At 39.7% G+C, this 20,469-nt stretch overlaps 1 protein-coding gene across 2 annotated transcripts in view; it reads left to right on the top strand.

Moving 5' to 3' along the window:
• The window catches only part of plpp4 (phospholipid phosphatase 4), a 51,469-nt gene that overhangs the window by 17,345 nt on the left and 13,655 nt on the right, over positions 1 to 20,469 (top strand). For both annotated transcript variants that reach the window (XM_008430097.2, XM_008430096.2), the window contains 4 exons: positions 9,782 to 9,890; positions 12,699 to 12,789; positions 19,022 to 19,085; positions 19,438 to 19,562. In XM_008430097.2, the coding sequence (XP_008428319.1) occupies positions 9,782 to 9,890; positions 12,699 to 12,789; positions 19,022 to 19,085; positions 19,438 to 19,562 (389 nt within the window). The remainder of the gene's footprint in view (positions 1 to 9,781; positions 9,891 to 12,698; positions 12,790 to 19,021; positions 19,086 to 19,437; positions 19,563 to 20,469) is intronic.

Below are 20,469 nucleotides of genomic sequence, written 5' to 3'. Positions count from 1 at the left end.
GAGAGAGAGAGAGAGAGAGAGAGAGAGAGAGAGAGAGAGAGAGAGAGAGAGAGAGACTGAAGCCAAATCTGAGCTGCTGTGTTTTTGGGTGTAAAGTTGTGGGAGTTTAACAAACGGTGTCATGTCTGATGCAACTATTATCAAAACATCTGAGCTCCAGCTTGCGGATGATGAAAATCCAAAATTCATAATGTTTTTTTACAGAAATGCCAGCATACTGAAAATTATGTACTGTGTATATGCAGTCAATTCTTTGTCACGGCAACAGCATCAATTCGCCATGGAGACGATCATCCTGTGTTCAGGTGTGAAAGAAATCCAGGTCGTTTCATGAAGTTCATCAGTTCATTGTCGGCTGTTCTGTCTCTGAACTTTTGAAAGAGCTTTGCTTCACAATCTCCTCAGAATTCAGATCATTCCTCTTGGCTGAGCACCTTTTGATACCAAAGTTTTTCCTTCCACTCAACTTTCCATCAACATGCTGGCTGCCACCATCAGCAATGACTGTCAAAAAGATGATCATGGCAGTCCAGTCTGTGGTCCGTAGTTGTCTAGTTGATAACTGTTGCTGCAATGTGAATGTGTGTAGTGTAACATTATAATTCTCTTGGTTTCATTAGATTTAAGCCATAATTATTAGAATTAATTAAATCCTTAAAATTCGTCACTCTCCATGTAATGAAAAGATAATATAAGACCTTGACCTTGTGACCTCCAGAAATACCAAGGATGCACTGTAGGTTGGATAAGATTCTAATGTACTGAGGAAAACCTGCGTTTCTGACCAAACAATCAGTCCTGCCACATTTTAGGACAAGAATGGGAGGAATGATAATTAAGAGCTGAAATCATTTGCATTTTCATAGATTTGTAAAATGCACAAACTCTGGAATGAGAGTAATGGAAGTTGACTTCAACACTGATTAGGAAAATTAATAAACTGACTGATCAGAGGAGCTCTGGAGTATGAATCACTTAGCAGAAATGATTTGGATCATGGCTGAAAACTGCTGATCCAATGAATTTCAGAACACACCAACAGACTCCAGGTATTCTGAGGAATTAACATGAATTTGCTGCAATTTTCTGAGGTTCTCTACATCTCGATGTTTCTCCTTTTGTCAATCAATCAATCAAATTTTATTTGTATAGCACATTTCAGCAGCAAGGCATTTCAAAGTGCTTTACATAATTAAAATAAAAACAGAAATAATCAGTGAGAAAGAGAGAGATTAAAAAAATAAAATAAAATAAAAATAAAAAAAAAATCTGCTTTTGCGAATGCTGCTTCTCCTCGTCTGGTTCTGGGGATGCAGAGCAGAACCAGAACCAGACGATGTGAGGGGTCTAGACGGTTGGTACAGTAATAACAGATCTTTAAGGTATTGTGGTGCTAAACCGTTCAGAGATTTATAAACTAACATCAGTATTTTAAAGTCTATTCTCTGAGCTACAGGGAGCCAGTGTAGGGACTTTACACCTGGTGTTACGTCTCCATCTTCCTGGTTTTAGTCAGAACAGCAGCAGCAGCTTCTGGATCAGCTGCAGCTGTTTGATTGGTTTATTAGTCAGACCTGTGAAGACGCTGTTGCAATAATCAATGCGACTAAAGATAAACACATGGATGAGTTTCTCTAGATCGCGCTGAGACATCAGTCCTCTAATCCTGGAGATGTTCTTCAGGTGATAGAAGGCCGACTTTGTGACCGTCTTAATGTGGCTCTGAAGGTTCAGGTCAGAGTCCATCACTACTCCCAGGTTTCGGGCTGATCGCTGGTTTTTAGTTGTAATAACTGAAGCTGTGCATTGATTCTAGTTCGCTCATCTTTAGGTCCAAAAATAATAATTTCAGTTTTGTTTCTGTTTAGCTGGAGAAAGTTTTGGCACATTTTGTAGTTGATGCTCAGCTTTTAAACCAGAGCATGAAAGCTGCGTTTTCTTTATGACTCTCCACAGGATGAAGCCCTGTGATGTGTATCATTAATTACTCAGAACCACAGAGGAAGAAGAGGAAAAGAGCATTTTTAAAACATATTCTAAAAATATCAATATTTGTCAGAGTCACTCCCACAATCTGCGCTTTCCTCTATTTGATATTTCCAAGAGTTCAGCACAGACGACTCGAGCTGCGTTCCAGCAGAGTGTTGCTCATTTGGCAACTCCAGACCAGCCAATCTGCGTCCCCTGAGAAATGACTTGGCCAGGAATGGGAATCCATGTAAGCATCTTCTGCTCTGTCCCCTCACTGCATTCTTCAGGCTTCCTAGAAACTCACTTTATTCTCAACAACAACAACCAACCCTGGAGTTGCATTAAACAGGACAATTCTCTCTAGCTTCATTTGATAGCTTATGAGGGCAGAAAGGGGCTTTACCATTGATAAATTACCCAGAAGACTCACAACAGTAAAATGATGAGAATCAACACAACCTCTGCTCCTAATAGCTTCTAAATCTCAATAGCTTCCTGCTGTATGATTAAATACCCCCAGTAACAGGCAGAGGCTGACATGCGGGTCTCATCAGACGGAGGAAGTCGGTAATAATCGCTTAGCTCTGGCCAGAAAAGTGGTTTTGAGTTCTGTCGCAGATCTGGCAGATGGTCAGACCTCCGTCACGATCTCTTCCCCCCCCGACACAACACGCACTTAGGAAGCCCAGCTGCCAAATGTGGACTCGCTGAGTGCACATATTCTATCAACTTTGACTGGGCCAAATTCCCTGAATGTCTCCTGAAAAAGGTGGATGGTGACATCCGACAACTGCGGAGCAAAATCTACTGGAGCAGAGACAGAGCGATTCAACATTTCTCGTTTGCATCACTGCAGAATACAAAAATCTGAACAAGTATTTTTGGTCTAGTTTCCAGTGCAAATATCTTAGTACATTTAAAATGAGACAAACCAGCTGATTAGGAACCTTTAAGCAAATCATTTCTTAATATTGATATGAGCTCTACTGGCAGATTGATCCACCTAACAAGATGTTTTTCCTAAATAATCTACATTGAGAAGCAGTACTTTATTTTATTGATATTGTTAATTCCATCCATCCATCCATCCATTTTCTTGCACCCTTGTCCCTCAGTGGGGTCGGGAGGGTTGCTGGTGCCCATCTCCAGCTAACGTTTCGGGCGAGTGGCGGGGTCACCTGGACAGGTCGCCAGTCTGTCGCAGGGCAACACAGAGACACACAGGACAAACAACCATGCACACACACACTCACACCTAGGGACAATTTAGAGAGACCAATTAACCTGACAGTCATGTTTTTGGACTGTGGGAGGAAACCGGAGTACCTGGAGAAAACCCACCATGCACAGGGAGAACATGCAAACTCCATGCAGAAAGACCCCCGGCCAGGAATCGAACCCAGAACCTTCTTGYTGCAAGGCAACAGCTCTACCAGCTGCGCCACTGTGCAGCCCACGATATTGTTAATTATTGACCTAAAACAAGCTGTTTTAGCATCATCATCAAGAAGCTATTGCTCAGTCTAGCATTCGAGCTCCTGATGTTGCAGGAGCGTCTTGCAGGTGGGAGGTAAACGGTTTGTGACAGCGGTGGTTTCGGTCCTCCGTGATGCTGGTGGCTTCAGCGTAAATGTCCTGCAGGCTTGGCAGAGAGCTGCAGAGGATCCGCTCAGCAGACCGCACAATCCCCTGGAGGCATGTGTGGTCAGAGGCATGACAGTTTCTATATCAGACTGTAACACAGCTGGTCAGGAGGCTCTGGATGCTGCCAGCATGTTCAAGATGTTTCTAGAACTGAGCTCTAGATTTATGAACCGTTTAAGGAGTAAATTGTCATTGGCTGTCAGAAGTCTGACTTTTTGCAGGAGGCCTTCATTGTGAGCTGGAATATTCTTTGAACCTGCAGATAATCGTTCAAATACAACATTTCTGAACTTGAAGTTGTTCCAATACCAATTTGTTTCTTTAAATGCTTTATTCTCTGACTGCCTTCATAGAGTCTCCATGTCGGTTGACCTTTAGCTGCACTGCCTCCAGTCAGCGGTTTTTCTCACCCTTTGTTCTGGTTCAGCCTCCTATTCTAAAGCTTAAATCCTAAATTTAGCAAAACTATAGAAGAGCTTATTTTTCTCAGTAGCTATCAAACACAACGTGGCACATTTTCCTTAATTCCTCAACACAGAAAAGGACAGACAGAAAAATCTAAGAAGTTGTGCTGCAAATTACAGATTGTTTTCAATGTTTTCCCCACCTAATTACCTGCAAAGTTCCAACATTTTATTGGAATCATATTTTTTGAAAACATAGCAAATATCATCCTTTGCATCGTCTACATACACCTGCAGTTTACACCTGATTAACAACATTCTGCTGAATCATTAATACATAAGATAATAGTCCCAACACTAACCCCTGTGGTACACCACTGAGCGCATGTTGTGTCTGTAACACAACACACTGCATCCTTCATGAAATATATGACTTAATCCAGTTAATTTCCCTTAAAAAAGTAGAAATTAAAGTATTGTGTTTGTAGAATGGAATGGCGGATGATGTTGGAACATTTCCAGAAATCGTTACAAATGGGACTGACAGAACCACATGTATTCCAGAAAAAGCACATCTCTGCTTCACATAGAGTCAACATGAACCAACAGTTGGCGATACGGTGGCTGATTAGTCTGCCTTTGAGGGAAAGCCTTTCCTGCTCTCCCTCTGATGGATTTTCACGCTGCAGTAGCTTTTATCACGGCTCTGCTGTGTTTAGTTGTGCTCCCCTCTGGGTATACAGCTTAAGGTAACACTGGCTTCCACAGCTTTCTGTTTACACCACGTAGAGGGACAAATTTAATAACAAATATATCATAAACAAAAGCCATAAAGCCCCCAGCGAGGATCTCTTCCATCTGTAAACTTTACATATTGTTGTTGCTCTGAACGGGTAAATTGCTGCTTCTAAAACGCAGCCTGCTCCTCCCTGTCTGTCTCTTTTTTAGGATGATTACAATTATTTCCCAGCAGGAAAAACTGACACACATGCTGTGTAACTTATTACCTCTACAGACTCTACTAATGGAACTGCAATCAACATTTTTCCCGTTTTAATTATGCAAACAAAATAAATCTTCTGTTCTCCAGCCGATGCATTACTGTCTGCCTTTCAGCCTCATTTCAGTAAAAACCCTGGTATTAACAAACACATTTTTAACTTTGGCATCTTAAGAGATGCTCTGGATTAATTTAAGTAACATCACTCGGAGCTGGACCCTTAAAATGTTCCTCAGCCAAACTGAAAATCGTCATTTCTGCAAAGGAACAAAAAAAACGAGGCTTTTAACAGCGACTGGCACTAATGTGACACATAATTCATAATATTAAAAGACTTTTAGACAAAAATGATTTTCATTTTGGTTTTATTAGTGATCAGCCATGAAAAGGTGAAAATATATATAAAAAAACCAAAGATATTCAGTGTTATCTGTTTTATTTCTTTATGGCTAAAACATACATATCTATTGTGCTTAATAACAGTCTGTCATTTTAAATCTTACATGTAAGAATCAAATGTGATCCGTTCAGATCCAGTTCTACACTCAGAAAATGTTTTTTTGGAACATCTCTGTGCTATAAATTGTGAAAGCCGAACATTTCAGTGTGGAACCCCTAGAATTAGTCGTGATGCTGATGTTGAAGTCATACATAATGCATTGGACTGAACTTAATTAGTGCTTCTCTAGTCTCATTCAGAGTCTCATTCTTATTCACCCAGTAAATTGTCACAAATGTTTATGCACTCATGTTGACGTTGGACATCCAACAGGCCAGAAACTCCTCCTCCCTCTGAGCGCCGCCGCCGCACAACAGACATCAAGCTTCACTTCACATTCTTACTTTGTCCTCTGATTGCTGTAGGTCAGCGGTTCCCAAACATTTTCTGGGGCCCCCTATGAATTACAAATAGCTGTCTAGTTGAACGACGTGTGTGTGTGTGTGTGTGTGTGTGGGGGGGGGGTTCTCAAAGACTCCCTGTCTCTAACTTTTTGGGGGGGTAAAATGAATGTACGTAGCTGAACATAGACATCACCACCAGTAGCCTACAAGCTACTTGTTAAGCTTAAGGTGCTGTATTGATATTAGCTAGTCATCTGTTAGCTAACTTTACCTGCATCCAGCAACTTTACTCAACTCAGTCGGTTAGTTTGGGGAAAAAACTGGGAAAATTTTTTGCGTTTTGCTGGTTTGCTGCCATGATTCTAACACACCTGCGTAGCTCCGCCCAGCAGCAGCAGGTCTCCTTCACTGCCACACAGGTGTAAACTCAGCGCGAGCGTCGTAGCGCTCATGTTGCGTTTAAAGGCGGCTCGGAAAAACAGGTTACGACATGTTAATAACGGATTAAACAGTTTTAACTGCTGATAAAAGTGACAGAGGACACAAATATGGGACATTTAGCCCCTACTGTATCAAATTGACATAGGAATAACAGAGAGTTGGCCATTTTAAAGTAAAAACCCAGCGCATTCAGCATTCATGTTTTTTTTTGTTTTTTTTTTTTCATCCTGTCGGCTTCCCGCGCCCCCCCTGCAATGGCACGGCTCCCCCCCAAGGGGGCGCGCCCCACAGTTTGGTAACCTCTGCTGTAGGTCAACATGTATTTCTCCAATAACTTTCAAAAGGGGAATATAATTTTAAACAAACATTACTACAACTGTCTTGTCTGCTTTTAACAGTTCACAAAAACTTGAGTTTTTATGAAGTCACATAGTTTAACGCATGTTACCAATGTGAACATCAGTATAATGTTTATAAATATAAATATGTAGGTCATGTGCCAAGTATGAAGTGTAATATGTAAACACATGTTCACAGGTGGCAATTAGTAATATTTGAAAAAAAAATGTGGAAAACATTTTACATGTGAAGTTTTCTTCTAAGTAAATGTTGGACATATAAATGACATTGTGTAGTAAACAAGTTTTACATGTGGAAATTATTTTGGGTCATTTTTTATGGTTTAATAAAATGTGAGACACATTGAAAATATTTAAAATAGTTTCTGACAGATTTGACATGTAAAAATTATAGCGTAGTAACTTGATAATATCTTCTACATGTTAAATAATTCCCCACATTTCACATGTGAAAAGTTTTATCAGGCAAATACATGAGAAACAAAGCAATATTTCAACATGTGAATAAACACTTCACATGGGATTAACTTTCAAAAGTATAAACTGTGACATGTGATGATGTGTAACACATGGAAAAACCTTCCACATGTTTTCCTGCATGTTTAAATACGTCCACTTGTGTAAAATACACGTTTTGGATGATGTTGCTCCGTCTCTGCCATTCCAATCATATAACACACAAATAAACAAATAATATGCATTATAAATAAACTCCCATGCAGTCCAACAACACCCATGTAAAAATGATGTGCCTGCAGCTGATACCTCGGGGGAGTGTGTGTCTCAAACTAATTAGGATGTGGGCTGGATGTGAGATAAGCCTTCCAGGCTGACAGGTGGATCATCGCTGCATGTAATGACCTAAAAGTTGAGGCTGGGGTCTGAGCTGACTTTATCTGTCTGCGCTCCGTTTCCCTGCATTAGTTCCCAGGAACCAAAATAACCCTTTCAACCGCTGATGCCTGAACATGACAGAGATGACAGAAAAAAGTTGGATTATTTCATGAAGCATGCGGCGCGTCGTTAGCAGGGTGGGATTTAATGCATGCCCCTTCCAGAGAATGCAGCCGCTGAGCTGAATCAGAGAAGCAGGCTTCTCCTTTGTAGCGACATCTTGACATGCAGCTATCAGCAGACCAACCAATAGATTTTTCACAGCCTCTGCCTGATGTGCAGAACTATTCATATTTCCAGCCTCGTGTCAAGCTGACTTCTCACGGCGGGAGCGGCTCTGGGTTTGGGTGACAAATACTGAGAGCAAAAACAAGAAATCACTTTGGAGAGACCTAAAGGAGACTCAGACTCTTTAGCCAATGCTAACTGTTTTACACAGTTGGGTTTGCTGACAGGAGAGCAGCTGTTAACAGAGAAGGACATGTTGAAGTTCTGGATGATTTATTTCCTCTTCCTGCTGAACTTCTGCAGTTTATCCTCACAGTGATCTGCACAGCTAGTCCTTAAGCTGGAGTGTTTTATGTTTTGGTTATTTTTTATATACATATTTTATCTATAAAATTAAAATTTAGCTTAACGTTTAACTTAAATTGTGATCATGTATTTTAGACATTTATTGGTAAACCACTTCTGGACATTTTTCTTTTGAAATTAATGTTATATCTATTCTTCTTTTGAATATGAATTATTGAAAGTTATGATAAAAAAACAAATTCAGTTTAAAAATCAAAAGGCTTTGCTTTCAAACTATTTTATCCTGTTTGGGTTTGTTTATAATTATGAATTTATGAAGTTGTTGATTCCAGTTTCTCGATGCTTAATATCACATTTAGTAACAATGAAGTTATTGAAAAGGAAAAAGTTACAGCTGCCTTTGAATTGTGGTCTTTGTGATGAAATATTGAAAGACATTTACCAAGTTTTTGCTTTCAGCTTTGTTAAGGTGTTTGTGTCTCATAATGGTCGTATTAATACCAGAAATCCACAATTATACTAAAATGTGTAACAAAGAAACAAAGGAGAATGAAGGCACAAAGTTTCTGCAAAGTGATTAAAGGCAGGTAATTCAAAGTGCTTTAGATGATTAGGAGGAAATAAAAAACAATCCAAAAACATGACATTGTGTTAGCAAGGAAAGTGAAAACACAGCGTGTTGAATGGTGGGCGACTCTTTATCATGCTCCAGTAGTTATTAATCAAAGTCACCTGTAGCATTGGTTTAAAGGAACTTTCTGGATGTTTGATGCATTGCAGTGAAACAGAAACTGAAAGCTTCTTCTCCATGTCTGGTTCTGATTCTGGGTTTGCAGAACAGACCTGAGTGGTCCAGAGCGGTCTGCAGGTATTTTAAGCATTTCAAGCTTATATGTTTATTATGTGTGTCAAACTGTTGTCCACTGAGAAACAGCCTGATGCTGATGTAACCAGATGGTTTAAACCTTTAAACACTAGAAAAACCACAAAATCTCCCCAAAGTTCAGGATCACACAGCAAAAGTCTTTTGTTATAATTTCACTTTATTTTAATCATGTGTTTCAAAGAAAAGGAGGGCAGGCGCTACAGTCAAAAACTAGATTCTTAAAACATGCCATAAATTATTGCCCTTTATTCATAAATGTTTGAACATTTTCTGACTTTTAAACTTGCCAAGAAACTACAAAGGAACAAAATTCACACATTCATCAACATGCCCTCTGATGTTTGCATTATTGAGGAAGAAAACTCATTAAATCACCATATTCAGCACATTCAAAGCCTTTTGTTTTTAAAGCCCTTGGAGTTTCTTGGAGCTGTTTTCAAAGGAGAGGAGGGCATTGAACTGTTTTAGACCACAGTGACAAAAGACCTTGTTAAAATGACAAAGAACGAGGTTGTGTGGGACAGACCACCGAGTGGCCACGGAGGGACGGAGAAAGCAGCAGAATACTAATTTTTTTTTTCACACCCAGTGTGCGAGAAGGCAGCAGGGGATGTCAGGCTAAGTCCTGAGCTTTTCTTGGAAAGCACAAAAATAAAAAAATAAAATAAAATAAGACACCCTTTCTGTGTGGCACTGAATCCAACCAGAGCACAGATAATATCTGAAAAGACTTTTTTTGTTTTAGCAGCTAAAAAACAAACCGTTACATAGCATCAACTAAACTCTGCTGTGTTCTTCTCTGCAGGTTTACGGAGTTCTTGGAGCCGTTTGAGAGAGTCATCCAACCGGAGGAGCTCTGGCTCTACAGGAATCCTCTGGTTGAGTCGGACCACATTCCTAAAAGGGTTATGTTTGTAAGTACTTTACACATCTCAACAGAAAGAGTAGTCTTCCTCTGAATTTTCTGTAATTGTTCTAATGATTGGATATTATAACCCTCAGCATCTATTTATCACTGGTGCTCAGAGACTGACTTTCATTTCAAGAGTTTGTCTGTTTGTTTACCACATACAGTCAGGGAACTATTCCCATGGCATTTATCTTTCTTTTAATTAGTAATGAAATTATTTTTTTACAGTTTCAATGCACCCAGATCAGGCCCAAAAGCCTGGGTGCAGTGAGGGGCTTGGATCTTCAGAGACACATAAAGACAATTACAAAGTCAGCCTTCTACCACCTGAAGAACAAAGTGTAACTGCCCATGCTAAAGAAGATCATCCCCACATCATGACACTGCCACCACCATGTTTCATGACTTTAATGGTGTGTTAAGAGACAGACAGAAAATTCATCCAGTTGTTCTAAAGTGCAATAAGAACTGCAGCGCAATGCGTTATTTTTCCAGAAACCAGCAGTTTGGAGTCCTAAAATTTAGCATTTTGGTTCTGGGCAACTTTTACCATTTTCATTCAGAGATTCTTCCACCTGAGCTGAAGATCTCTGCAGCTCCTCCAGAGGTGTCAGAGGCCTCCTGACTGCTGCTTTGATTAATGCTATAATTTCTGAGGCTTGTAAAATCCATCCCAGACTTTAATGAACAACAGAGACTTCCAACTCTTACATCAGCTTCTTGGTGTTGATATAACAATCCTCAAGTCTCGTTTTTTGCCAAACATTGTGGCATTGGAAGAAATGTTTAGTTTTAGTCACACACTCCATTTGCTCCAGTGAAGTGAATTTGTAACAGCTGGTAAAAATGCCTACAGGCAACAAGACGCTGTGCGTTTTCAGTTTTTGTGGCGACTCAACGGTTTTCTTCCTCTACTCAAGTCAAAATGTCTATTTAAATGTGATGTTGGATATTTCAGCTCCTGCGAAGGGACTGTCTGGCTGCACTGGATTTTAACTGATATAAAACATAAAATAAAACGAAAATAATTTAAAAAACAACCATCCAACTGCTTATTTATCTCACTTCGTTGTGAACTGACTGGCTCTTCGATCCCTGAACTCCTCACTCATCACTCCGGTGACAGGAAGTCATTTCAAGCAGACGTATGACAGCTTAGTGTATAAAATACATTCTATAATTAAAAAAAGGATACTTAGCAGTTAGAACCTAGTATTTGTATTTTCCATGTCTGTTTCTGCTGGACCAACCCGGGTCGCGTGAGTAAAGAGGTCAAAGCATAATTACAATCTGTTTGGTGGAGCTCAAAGTGACTAATTGCCAGATAGACTAGATGGGTAATTTTGTAAGCATTTCAAAGTGCATTAGTCATTTATATCTCTGGCAGCCAGTCAAGAAACATGAATGCTAAATTCTGCAAGCTGACAATTGATCTGGAGAGCTGAATGGGCCTCAACGTAGACTGTTTAGCTCTGCTCTATTATTCTGTTTCTCTTTGAGTCTTAGAGGAATATTGACAGTTTTTATTAGCTGGGGTATCAATAAATCGTTGGGAAAGACATTTCCATCAATCGGGAGTTGAAAAAGTCCCTCATTCCCTGGCTATGTGTCTTCAGGGGAAATAATCTGTCCTGTCAGACATTTTGTAGTACTTCCACTCTGACTGCAGCCCTGAAGGTCTGGAGAAGCCATCTGACTCTTACTATGAGTGCATGAATAAGATTTACATGATGCTACAGTGCGGCTCACGGTGACCTTTATGATGAATGTTGTAGAGGCCGGAGGGCAGATCCAGTGTCACTCCTGTATGTTCCAAGTGTGAGAAGCGGCAGGAGGTTTTTTCTTTACTCCTGCAAATCTGGAAGACATTCAACACTGCAGGAATATTTTAGCCAATAAGTTGATTCATTGAAACGTTGTAAACAATTTGTGAATATAGAAATCTTAATATTTCTGCTAAACACATAATGATCACTACCGCTGGAAACCTCGGCATTACTAATGAGATTTCACAAAACCAGATAATTGTTTCTTCGCTAATGGATTTAATAAACTTACGTTTGGCTATAAGGTCACATGGTTTCACATAAACACCGACTGTATTTTACGAGTTTCAAATAAAGATTTACTGTGATGGGAGGATTTTTTTATTCATACGCTCTAAAGGTCGAGGAAAACCAATTAAAGAGGCTGTTAAACGGAGGACATAAAATAATAACCTGCATGTGTCAGAGCAGTTTTTCTCCACAAAAAGATTCCTTCACCTTCTCCTAATATTACTGATAATAAAACTACAACAGCAGTTTTCTACAGTGACATCAAAGTAGACAAGCCATACTGATGGATGAGGAACTTATGTTCTTTCAACCATTTGGATTATATGTGTGTGTGTGTGTGTGTGTGTGCGGTGCGTGCGTGCGTGCGTGCGTGTGTGTGTGTGTGTGTGTGTGTGTGTGTATTGTATTGAGTGGGTGCACATTTCATCGTTCATCATAGTCGCTGTACTTCTGCCACACACTGCAGTTTCTGTGTTAAAGCCATGAAGATTTGGAGAATCAAATCTCTAAATCAGTTGTTGCTTAGGGCAGAAATATAAAACCATTTCATCCTGGATTTAATTAATACTTTCTGTGGCAACAGTTATTACCTCTGAGCTCAAATCTCCTGCCAAATTAGGCAGAAACTCAGAGAACTGGTTGGAAGAGCCAGTGAACAGTTCAGGTCACAAGTTAATGCAGGAGTGTTTTCATGTTGAACAGATCCCCTGGAACTAATTATCACCATTTTGTTGTTCTGTCTTATTTCCTTACAGGCCATTTCCTTCCTTACTCCTCTGGCAGTGATATTCGTGGTGAAGATAATTCAGAGAACGGACAAGACGGAGATCAAGGAGGCTTGTTTAGGTGAAAACCTTCCCTTCAGTTCTCATAGTTAAAGTGCTGAAAATGTTTTTCTTTTGCAGGACAACAAAATGTTTTTCCTGAATGCATTTCCTGAATGCATTAAGCCTTGGATTGTGAATGATTTGGCCTGTAATAGTAACAGCATATGTATCAAACAAAAGTTTCTGCCTACGCTTTATTCGATTTTTTATGCTTCAGCAATGAACACATTTTGTTAGAATTTTTATTTTTCCTTCCTCTGCCTGAAGCGATCTATCCAAATATAAGGAGTTCATTAGGCTTTATTGTGCTGATCTTTAAACTCTATGACCTCGTGTGTCTGTCAATATGCCACCTTGGATATTGCTCTTAGTCAAGTATTTACTTATTATCAATTTAAAGCATCTTCTCTCATTCTCTACCAGGACCCAGTGTTTTCACACACATTTTTTCCTACCTTCCCTTGAGGTCGAGTGCCAGAAAAAGGCATCGGCGCTGCAAGGCATTAAGAAAGTTTAACACAAATCCAATTAAAGAGACACACAGTGATGAATCAGGTGGAAAGCGAGTGGCTCAGTGCAGCAGAGATTACATTGCAGTGGAGAATTTAACGAGCCCCTCACCGCCTGCAGAGGAGGACAAACCAGTTTAGAAAACAGTGAAACTCAGGAGAACAAAGAATTACAGGAAGGATTTTATTCTGCATTTTATGACGGATGTCAGACAGATCCGAGTTCTGAGGATGGCATTAAGAGACTATCTCTAAAATGAGACAGAAAAATATTCAATTTTTTATTCAGGTTGGTGTAAAGTTGTTTATTTTTAAAACACTGACAGACGTATTAATTTTTCATGTCAGAAGCTTTCACATGTATCACTTTGGAAAGCATCCCCCAGGGCTCTCCACTTCACACAAGATTACAGGACATAATTAGGTTTAAATAGATTATGTTTGGTAAGTTCATGCTCTTTACTTTTGCTGATATATGGACATATACTGCGTGGTACATTGCTTCCTGCCACGCTGCGTATTCTACTCCGGGGTAGAAAGGAAAACGTTTTGAAAAGTCGTCTAATAATCTTTTATCATTCCAGAAGTCACGCCACTTAATTACGCGATTATCTCTGAGTCAGAATATAATGAAGCCATCTGAGGGTCATATTTCCCACCAGACTTCTCACTGAGATGATTCCGGAGCGCTGCCTTTAATCGTGATTGTAAAGTTAAAACACTGTTTGTCATGGTGGTGATGTGATATCAGAGCATGCAGCGATGCTACTGTTCGCTTTCTGTGTTTGTGGTCTTTTCATGTTTGAACTCATTTGTCAATTCTACAGCTTTATTTTAATAAAACCTTTAATGACTTAGATATTATTTCTCTCCATAGTGAGTACTTTGATCATGCATAATATTATGACCACTGACAGGTGAGCAGATTTCTTCATTACAGTTAGTGGGCAATATCAGGCATTTTCCCTCTTTTTTTTTTTTTTTTTTGGCATAGATTAGGAAAAATGGAGCAGTATAAGGATTTCAGAAGTTTTCCAGGTTTGGAATTGTGATGGCTGAATGACTGGATCAGAACATTTCCATAATGCATCTCTTGTGGGATGTAGCAGCAGGTCTCCAGAGGTCAAAGTCGACCAGAAGGAACGAGCAGACAGCAGGGCATGAGCAGCCAAGGGTCACTGATGCTGCTGCGTCTGGTCTGATCCAACAGACTGGAGCTGAAACTGTAGGGAAAGTTCATGTTACTTCTGATCTGAAGGTGTCAAAATGGACATTAGATGTTAGCTATGGGGTTGCATAGCAACAGATCAGTCAGGTTGGGCATGTTGACGACTTTCCATTGCTAAAAAACAGCAATGGAAGCATGAAAACAAGAACTGGAGCACAGCCAACGGCTGACAGTGATCTGGTCTGATGAATCATGTTTCCTCTCACAACATAAGGATGCCCAGATTAAAACACATTTGATTTGAGAGTTGCTAGAGGTGCAAAAAAAAAAAAGAACTTGAATTGAACTCGCCTTGAAATTCCCCAAATCTCAATCCAGTTGACCAGCTGCAGGACATGTTGAGCTAAAATGTCCAAACTGTGGAAGCTTCTCCTCAAAACCTCCAGACTTTAAACAATCTGCTGCAAAAACCTTTCTGCCAGATATCATTGGCAGAAAGGTTCAGTATTCAGCAAATGTCACAGTCAGTCCTGGAAGCACTGATGAACCAGGTAGAAGGGAGGACATAGGATGTCATCCATGCAATAGTTCCCAACAGTATTCCTACTGCGTGATTTTAAGATTTAATGCCTCTAACCTGATCAGACGCCTGGAACAGATTATCTGACTCCTACATCCAAAAGCTCTGAGTTCAGCTCAAAGTCAAAGTAACAGGAGTGAGAATCCTGAAGAGTCTCAACCGCTGTGGATGTTGGAGAAAAGCTGAGTGAATCCTGAATGCTGCTGAGAAGAACAGCAAACCCTCCTCATCCTCACCTGCAGACTGACTGAAAGCAGCTGACCACATGGACATGTTTGCACTGTTAATTAGACGCTTCAGGCAAACTGTACTGATTGCAAAGACAATGACAAAGTATGAAAAGTAAAAAAAAATGTCCTGAAACGGAGTAATGAGGAAAATATGTCAAAATTGCTGACATAGAATATTTATTTTTTCATTAAAACAAAGCATGGATGGATGGACCGACTCAGTGGACTCAAGGGCAACTGAACACAATCTGAATGTGACACAGATCATTTTCTCAAACAGATTAATGTAGTTTGGACCCACTGGGAAGATGAATGCAGCAGATGTTCGGATGTCTGGATTCATCAACGGGCCAATTACTCCAGCTTCTCTTCAGCTCTGTTATTTGCAGACAGTTATAAAAAGCTCTGGAACCATGAAGCAATTTAGGAGGATTCGTTTTTACTTTAAAAGCATTCAACTACTGCACGGCTTCCAGTCACCAGGATGAAACCAAGCTTCACAGACTGTCAGGCAGTTTTAGGAACGCACTTATGACCAGCAAGGCAAAGGCAGTTGGAATAACATCCGCAGCATTGCAACCATTTGTCAGGTTAATTATAACTACTGTTGGTTTTGTTCAGCAAAAGTCCACAATGCATTATTGTTAAATAGGAAGTAACAGAAGGCTGGATATTTGTAAAGCCACTTAAAAAAGAGAGAAAATCAGCAGAATTCACTTAAAATAAATATGAATGAACTCTTGGATTTACTCTGAGACGTCTGAGCAGGATGACCTGTAGGGCAGGTACTCTCCTCTAAGTATGAGACCCACTGGACGCCTTAGAGATGATTAAGTCAACATTCAGTTTCAGTGCAACTTTGACCTACTGACCAACATTACATTTCCTCTCTCCCATCACAATGAGCCACTTATTTCTTTCACAGTCAGATTTTGCCTGTAGCATTCCACGTCTTCAGGAAAAATCCCCTCGATGTTTTCGCTCTTTAAGCTGCATGAGTTGTAATATTAGCAAGAGTTTGATGCTTTATATCTTAGGGCTTTAACTGGCCTTAAAATCCATGTTTAAAGTGCCTGAACAATGATTTGTTTAAAATAAAATGCTCTTGGAACAATAAGTAATTTGACCTGCTACTTCATAGTAACTTTAAATTACAGATTTTTGGCATTTGGACTCCTGCTTTGTTCTCTAAATGTCTGAGCTGCAATAAGACTTTTGTAACTTTTCAGATGTTCCATCCAACATGTATTCATTGCAAATATTAACAGAATAATAAAGAATAAAATCTTAACAAGCAAAGAAATCATGAATTCAATCACATCTCCAAAAAGCAATGGAAAAAAAACACAGCCTATGTAATTCACCGTGTCAAATATTAATAACCCAAAAAAACTGTATCTTCCTAGATCAGTGGTTCTTAACCTTTTTTGAGGTACCGAACCCACCAGTTTCATATGCGCACTCACTGAACCCTTCTGTAGTGATAAATAAAATATGATTTCCCCCCAAATTCAAGACATAGGATTTGAATTATTCTATGTCTTGACCCAACTAGACCCAACTAGATTCTAGTTGGGTCACCCCAGGATCACTAAGTCTTCTTAAAAGGTAGAGTCTCTGAGAACAGTTCTTCAAAATATAGTCAGTGTTTTCAGCAAAGTTGATCTGACTGTCCAGGAACAACCCAAGGTATTTAACATTTACCACAGTTTCAACAGGTCGGCCATCGAGAGAAACTGGAACCACTTTAAGGTCTTGTTTAGATCATTTAATTAGTTCTACATTCTTAAGAGTATGAAAAATTAATAATAAACAATAAATACTTTGTGGTATTCTGATTTAGTAATGTAATTATATTAGCTGTGTTACCACCCCCACGCCACTAGAGGCAGTATCAACCCCGAAAAGATGCGACGAAGGAGCAGATTTAGAAGTTCACCGAAAGCTACAGAATGTGGTAAAAACTGTGAGCTTTGCTGAAGTAATTAAAGACAAAAGTTCAAATCCATGCTGAGAGTCGAACTCCTTCAATCAGGGCTCCTCCGCAGCTCTGATTGGCTAAGCAATGTAACGTGATCCTCTGATTGGCTAAGCAATGTAACGTGATCCTCTGATTGGCTAAGCAATGTAACGTGATCCTCTGNAGCAATGTAACGTGATCCTCTGATTGGCTAAGCAATGTAACGTGATCCTCTGATTGGCTCAGCAATGTAACGTGATCCTCTGATTGGCTCAGCAATGTAACGCGATCCTCTGATTGGCTAAGCAATGTAACGTGATCCTCTGATTGGCTCAGCAATGTAACGTGATCCTCTGATTGGCTCAGCAATGTAACGTGATCCTCTGATTGGCTCAGCAATGTAACGTGATCCTCTGCAGCAAGTGATGGCAAAGCGGGGCGTCATCACGACTTTACACAAGTGTGTCTTTACCTCCGCGGCAGAGGCTCCGCCGAACCCCTGGGGTTCGATAGAACCCAGGTTAAGAACCACTGGTCTAGACCTAATTTTATAGAAATTGTCGCACTTGCTGTTAAATTGAATGATTTTACATCTTAAGTATCATGAAAGCAACAGGGGTGTTTATAATTTCTGACTGCTTTTTAATTTTGACATTGTGTTTATTTAATTTGTTCGTCTCAGAGTTGAACATTGTACTTTCTTCTAAACTCAGTAACTAACTTTACTTCGAACCAATTCAGAGTGACAAGCTTCAGGGTCGTCTGCCTTCAATCTGTTGCACAGAGGGACAGAAATACTTTGAACATCAAGAAGATAAACAACCTGAACAAGAGAACAAAGTGTTTTGTTTTAATAACAGTGATAAGATTTCATGATCTGATGAGAACTGGACAGAAACCTGTTAGATTGTTTGCAGTGCCCCAAAAAAGTTGATGCAAACAGGTGAGAAAGCTTGTGCAGAGCAACATGGGGTGAAGATCACACACATCACACACAGAGTGATGAACCAGCAGAGGGAATCTGACACCACAGAAATCTGAACAAAGCAAAGCTGCTTTTCTTGTGATAATGAGTCGATGCATCTCCTTTTCACAAGGTATCGCCTTTTTGTTTTCTTTAAACAAGATGAATGAATTTGTTATCTCAAGGAACACTTTGTTTCTTCAGCAATATCAGACGGTTTTGGAGAACAGATGGGTGTTTGGTTAATTAGATTGCAACTGACAGTATCAGTGGGGATGTTAGGGGAGATTCATAGCTGAACATGAAAACAAGGCATAAATGTGATGCTTTTATTGAAGCAGGTGGATTATTAGTGCTGCTGTAACCATTACGAGGAAACAATCATTAAATTTCCCTCAGTTATTACCAGTAAAGCAAGCCATTTATTCCAAGAAAAAAAACAAACAACTAAATAATCTGTTGTCATGACAGTTTTTTTTTTTTCCTGAAGAAGATAAAACGGCTATAAAAATGATAAAACTCAACATTTTCAGTTCTTCTTAATGCATTATGTTGATTTTGTGGGTAAAAATGTCTCTTTGTTCTTGATAACCACCTTAAACAGTCTGGTAAAAACCAGCTCCTTGCTCTACGCTTTGCTTCAAACAGAAGGTCTGATTATTGAGAACCATTGATTTCTGGAGGTTTGGACTCTGAACTAAATGATTGGATCTGATTTTACCTAAATGTTTGTACACTGTAAACTGACCAGGACTTGTATAAAACTATGGCTGAGGTTTGTACTGCTACATAATGAGACAATGTAAGATTTGTTTTAATGTTTGTCCTTTCTGTCCTCAGCTGTGTCCCTGGCGCTCGCATTAAACGGAGTCTTCACAAATACTATCAAGCTGATTGTTGGCAGGTATCCTGAACACGTCACTGTCAGTAGCTGCTTTTCCATCCACAATATAATTGTGCAGTTTGACATTTAGAAAATAAATTTGCATAAGGGAAACACCAACTTAATGTTAGAATGAGGTGGGGTTTTTTTTGGCTGTATCAATTTTGGTTTATTTAGGAAAACTGCAAGTTTGACTAACAACCAGATGTTTCCACTGGCACAAACTACGAAGAATCAGACAGGAAGTAGTTGGAGAATGATGAGAATTTGCGCACATTTGTAATGGAAACACATCTAATAACTCCGTATTTTGAGACTTAAAGTGTAGCAGTTCTCTTAATTCATTGTAATCACATGAAAACTAATTTTTCAGACCAAGGCCAGATTACTTCCAGCGCTGTTTCCCAGACGGTCAAATGAATGCCAAGATGCTGTGCACCGGCGAGCCGGAGATGGTGTCTGAAGGACGCAAAAGCTTCCCCAGCAGCCATTCCTCCTGTGAGTAAAGAAATCACCGCTGGCTGGAAACTGCAAAACAATATGCAACCATATCAGATCTCTCACTCCACCTTATTAAAACTGAACGGCAGCGTTTCAGTTTGAGCTAATAAGAAATGCCACCGTGCTGACAGATTGTGCTCAAGATATTTTTTATTGTTGCCGAGGATGTAATATGCAGACCCTGAGGAAGCTTGTCATGAATGAGTCCAGCATATTTCACTTCTGACACATGTGACAGATGATAAAACGCTCAGTGCTTCACCTTCATCTGACTTCCTGCTGTGCTCAGCTACATGAAGCAGGGAGGATTGCTGGCCATTTTGGGCGCAGCAAGCTGTTCCACCTCAGCACTACGCTCAATAATTCACGTTTCGTCTGGAGAAAGGGTCACTGGGATTGTTTGCTGCGGCCCATGCAGATGGAGCACAGTGCAGTGGACACCATGTAGCTCTGTGTGTTACTGTTATTTTGGGTATATTCACATTTACAACTTCACATGTCAACATTTCAATTCAACACACTTTTCTGAAATATTTAGTGTTTTTGGTTTTGGTGCTATAATGTGAACAAACCTCGTCAACTACACTCCTGCAACATTTGTCCTCATCTAATTGCATTTAAATTTAAAACATGATATTTACAAAACAGAAGGATTCCTTTGTTGACTGCAGAGCTGCAATACTTGAGCTAAACCTGAGCAACAAACTGTTGGAAAGGCAGAGAACATTAAAAAAAAAGCGTCTGCCATCATGGCGGATTGGAAAGAAAAAATATTGATAAAATCGTCTGAAAAACCATAAAGCGACAAAATGTCAAAAATATTACTTAGGAAGCATTTTTACAGAGATTGGTTATTGGGTGTTAAAGAGCAGATGTGGAGTTACTATGTGTGAGACGTGTAACA

Source organism: Poecilia reticulata, linkage group LG15 (genome assembly GCF_000633615.1).
Source record: "Poecilia reticulata strain Guanapo linkage group LG15, Guppy_female_1.0+MT, whole genome shotgun sequence".
NCBI classification, from domain to species: Eukaryota; Metazoa; Chordata; class Actinopteri; order Cyprinodontiformes; family Poeciliidae; genus Poecilia; species Poecilia reticulata.
This window is presented reverse-complemented; position numbering and strand designations above follow the sequence as displayed.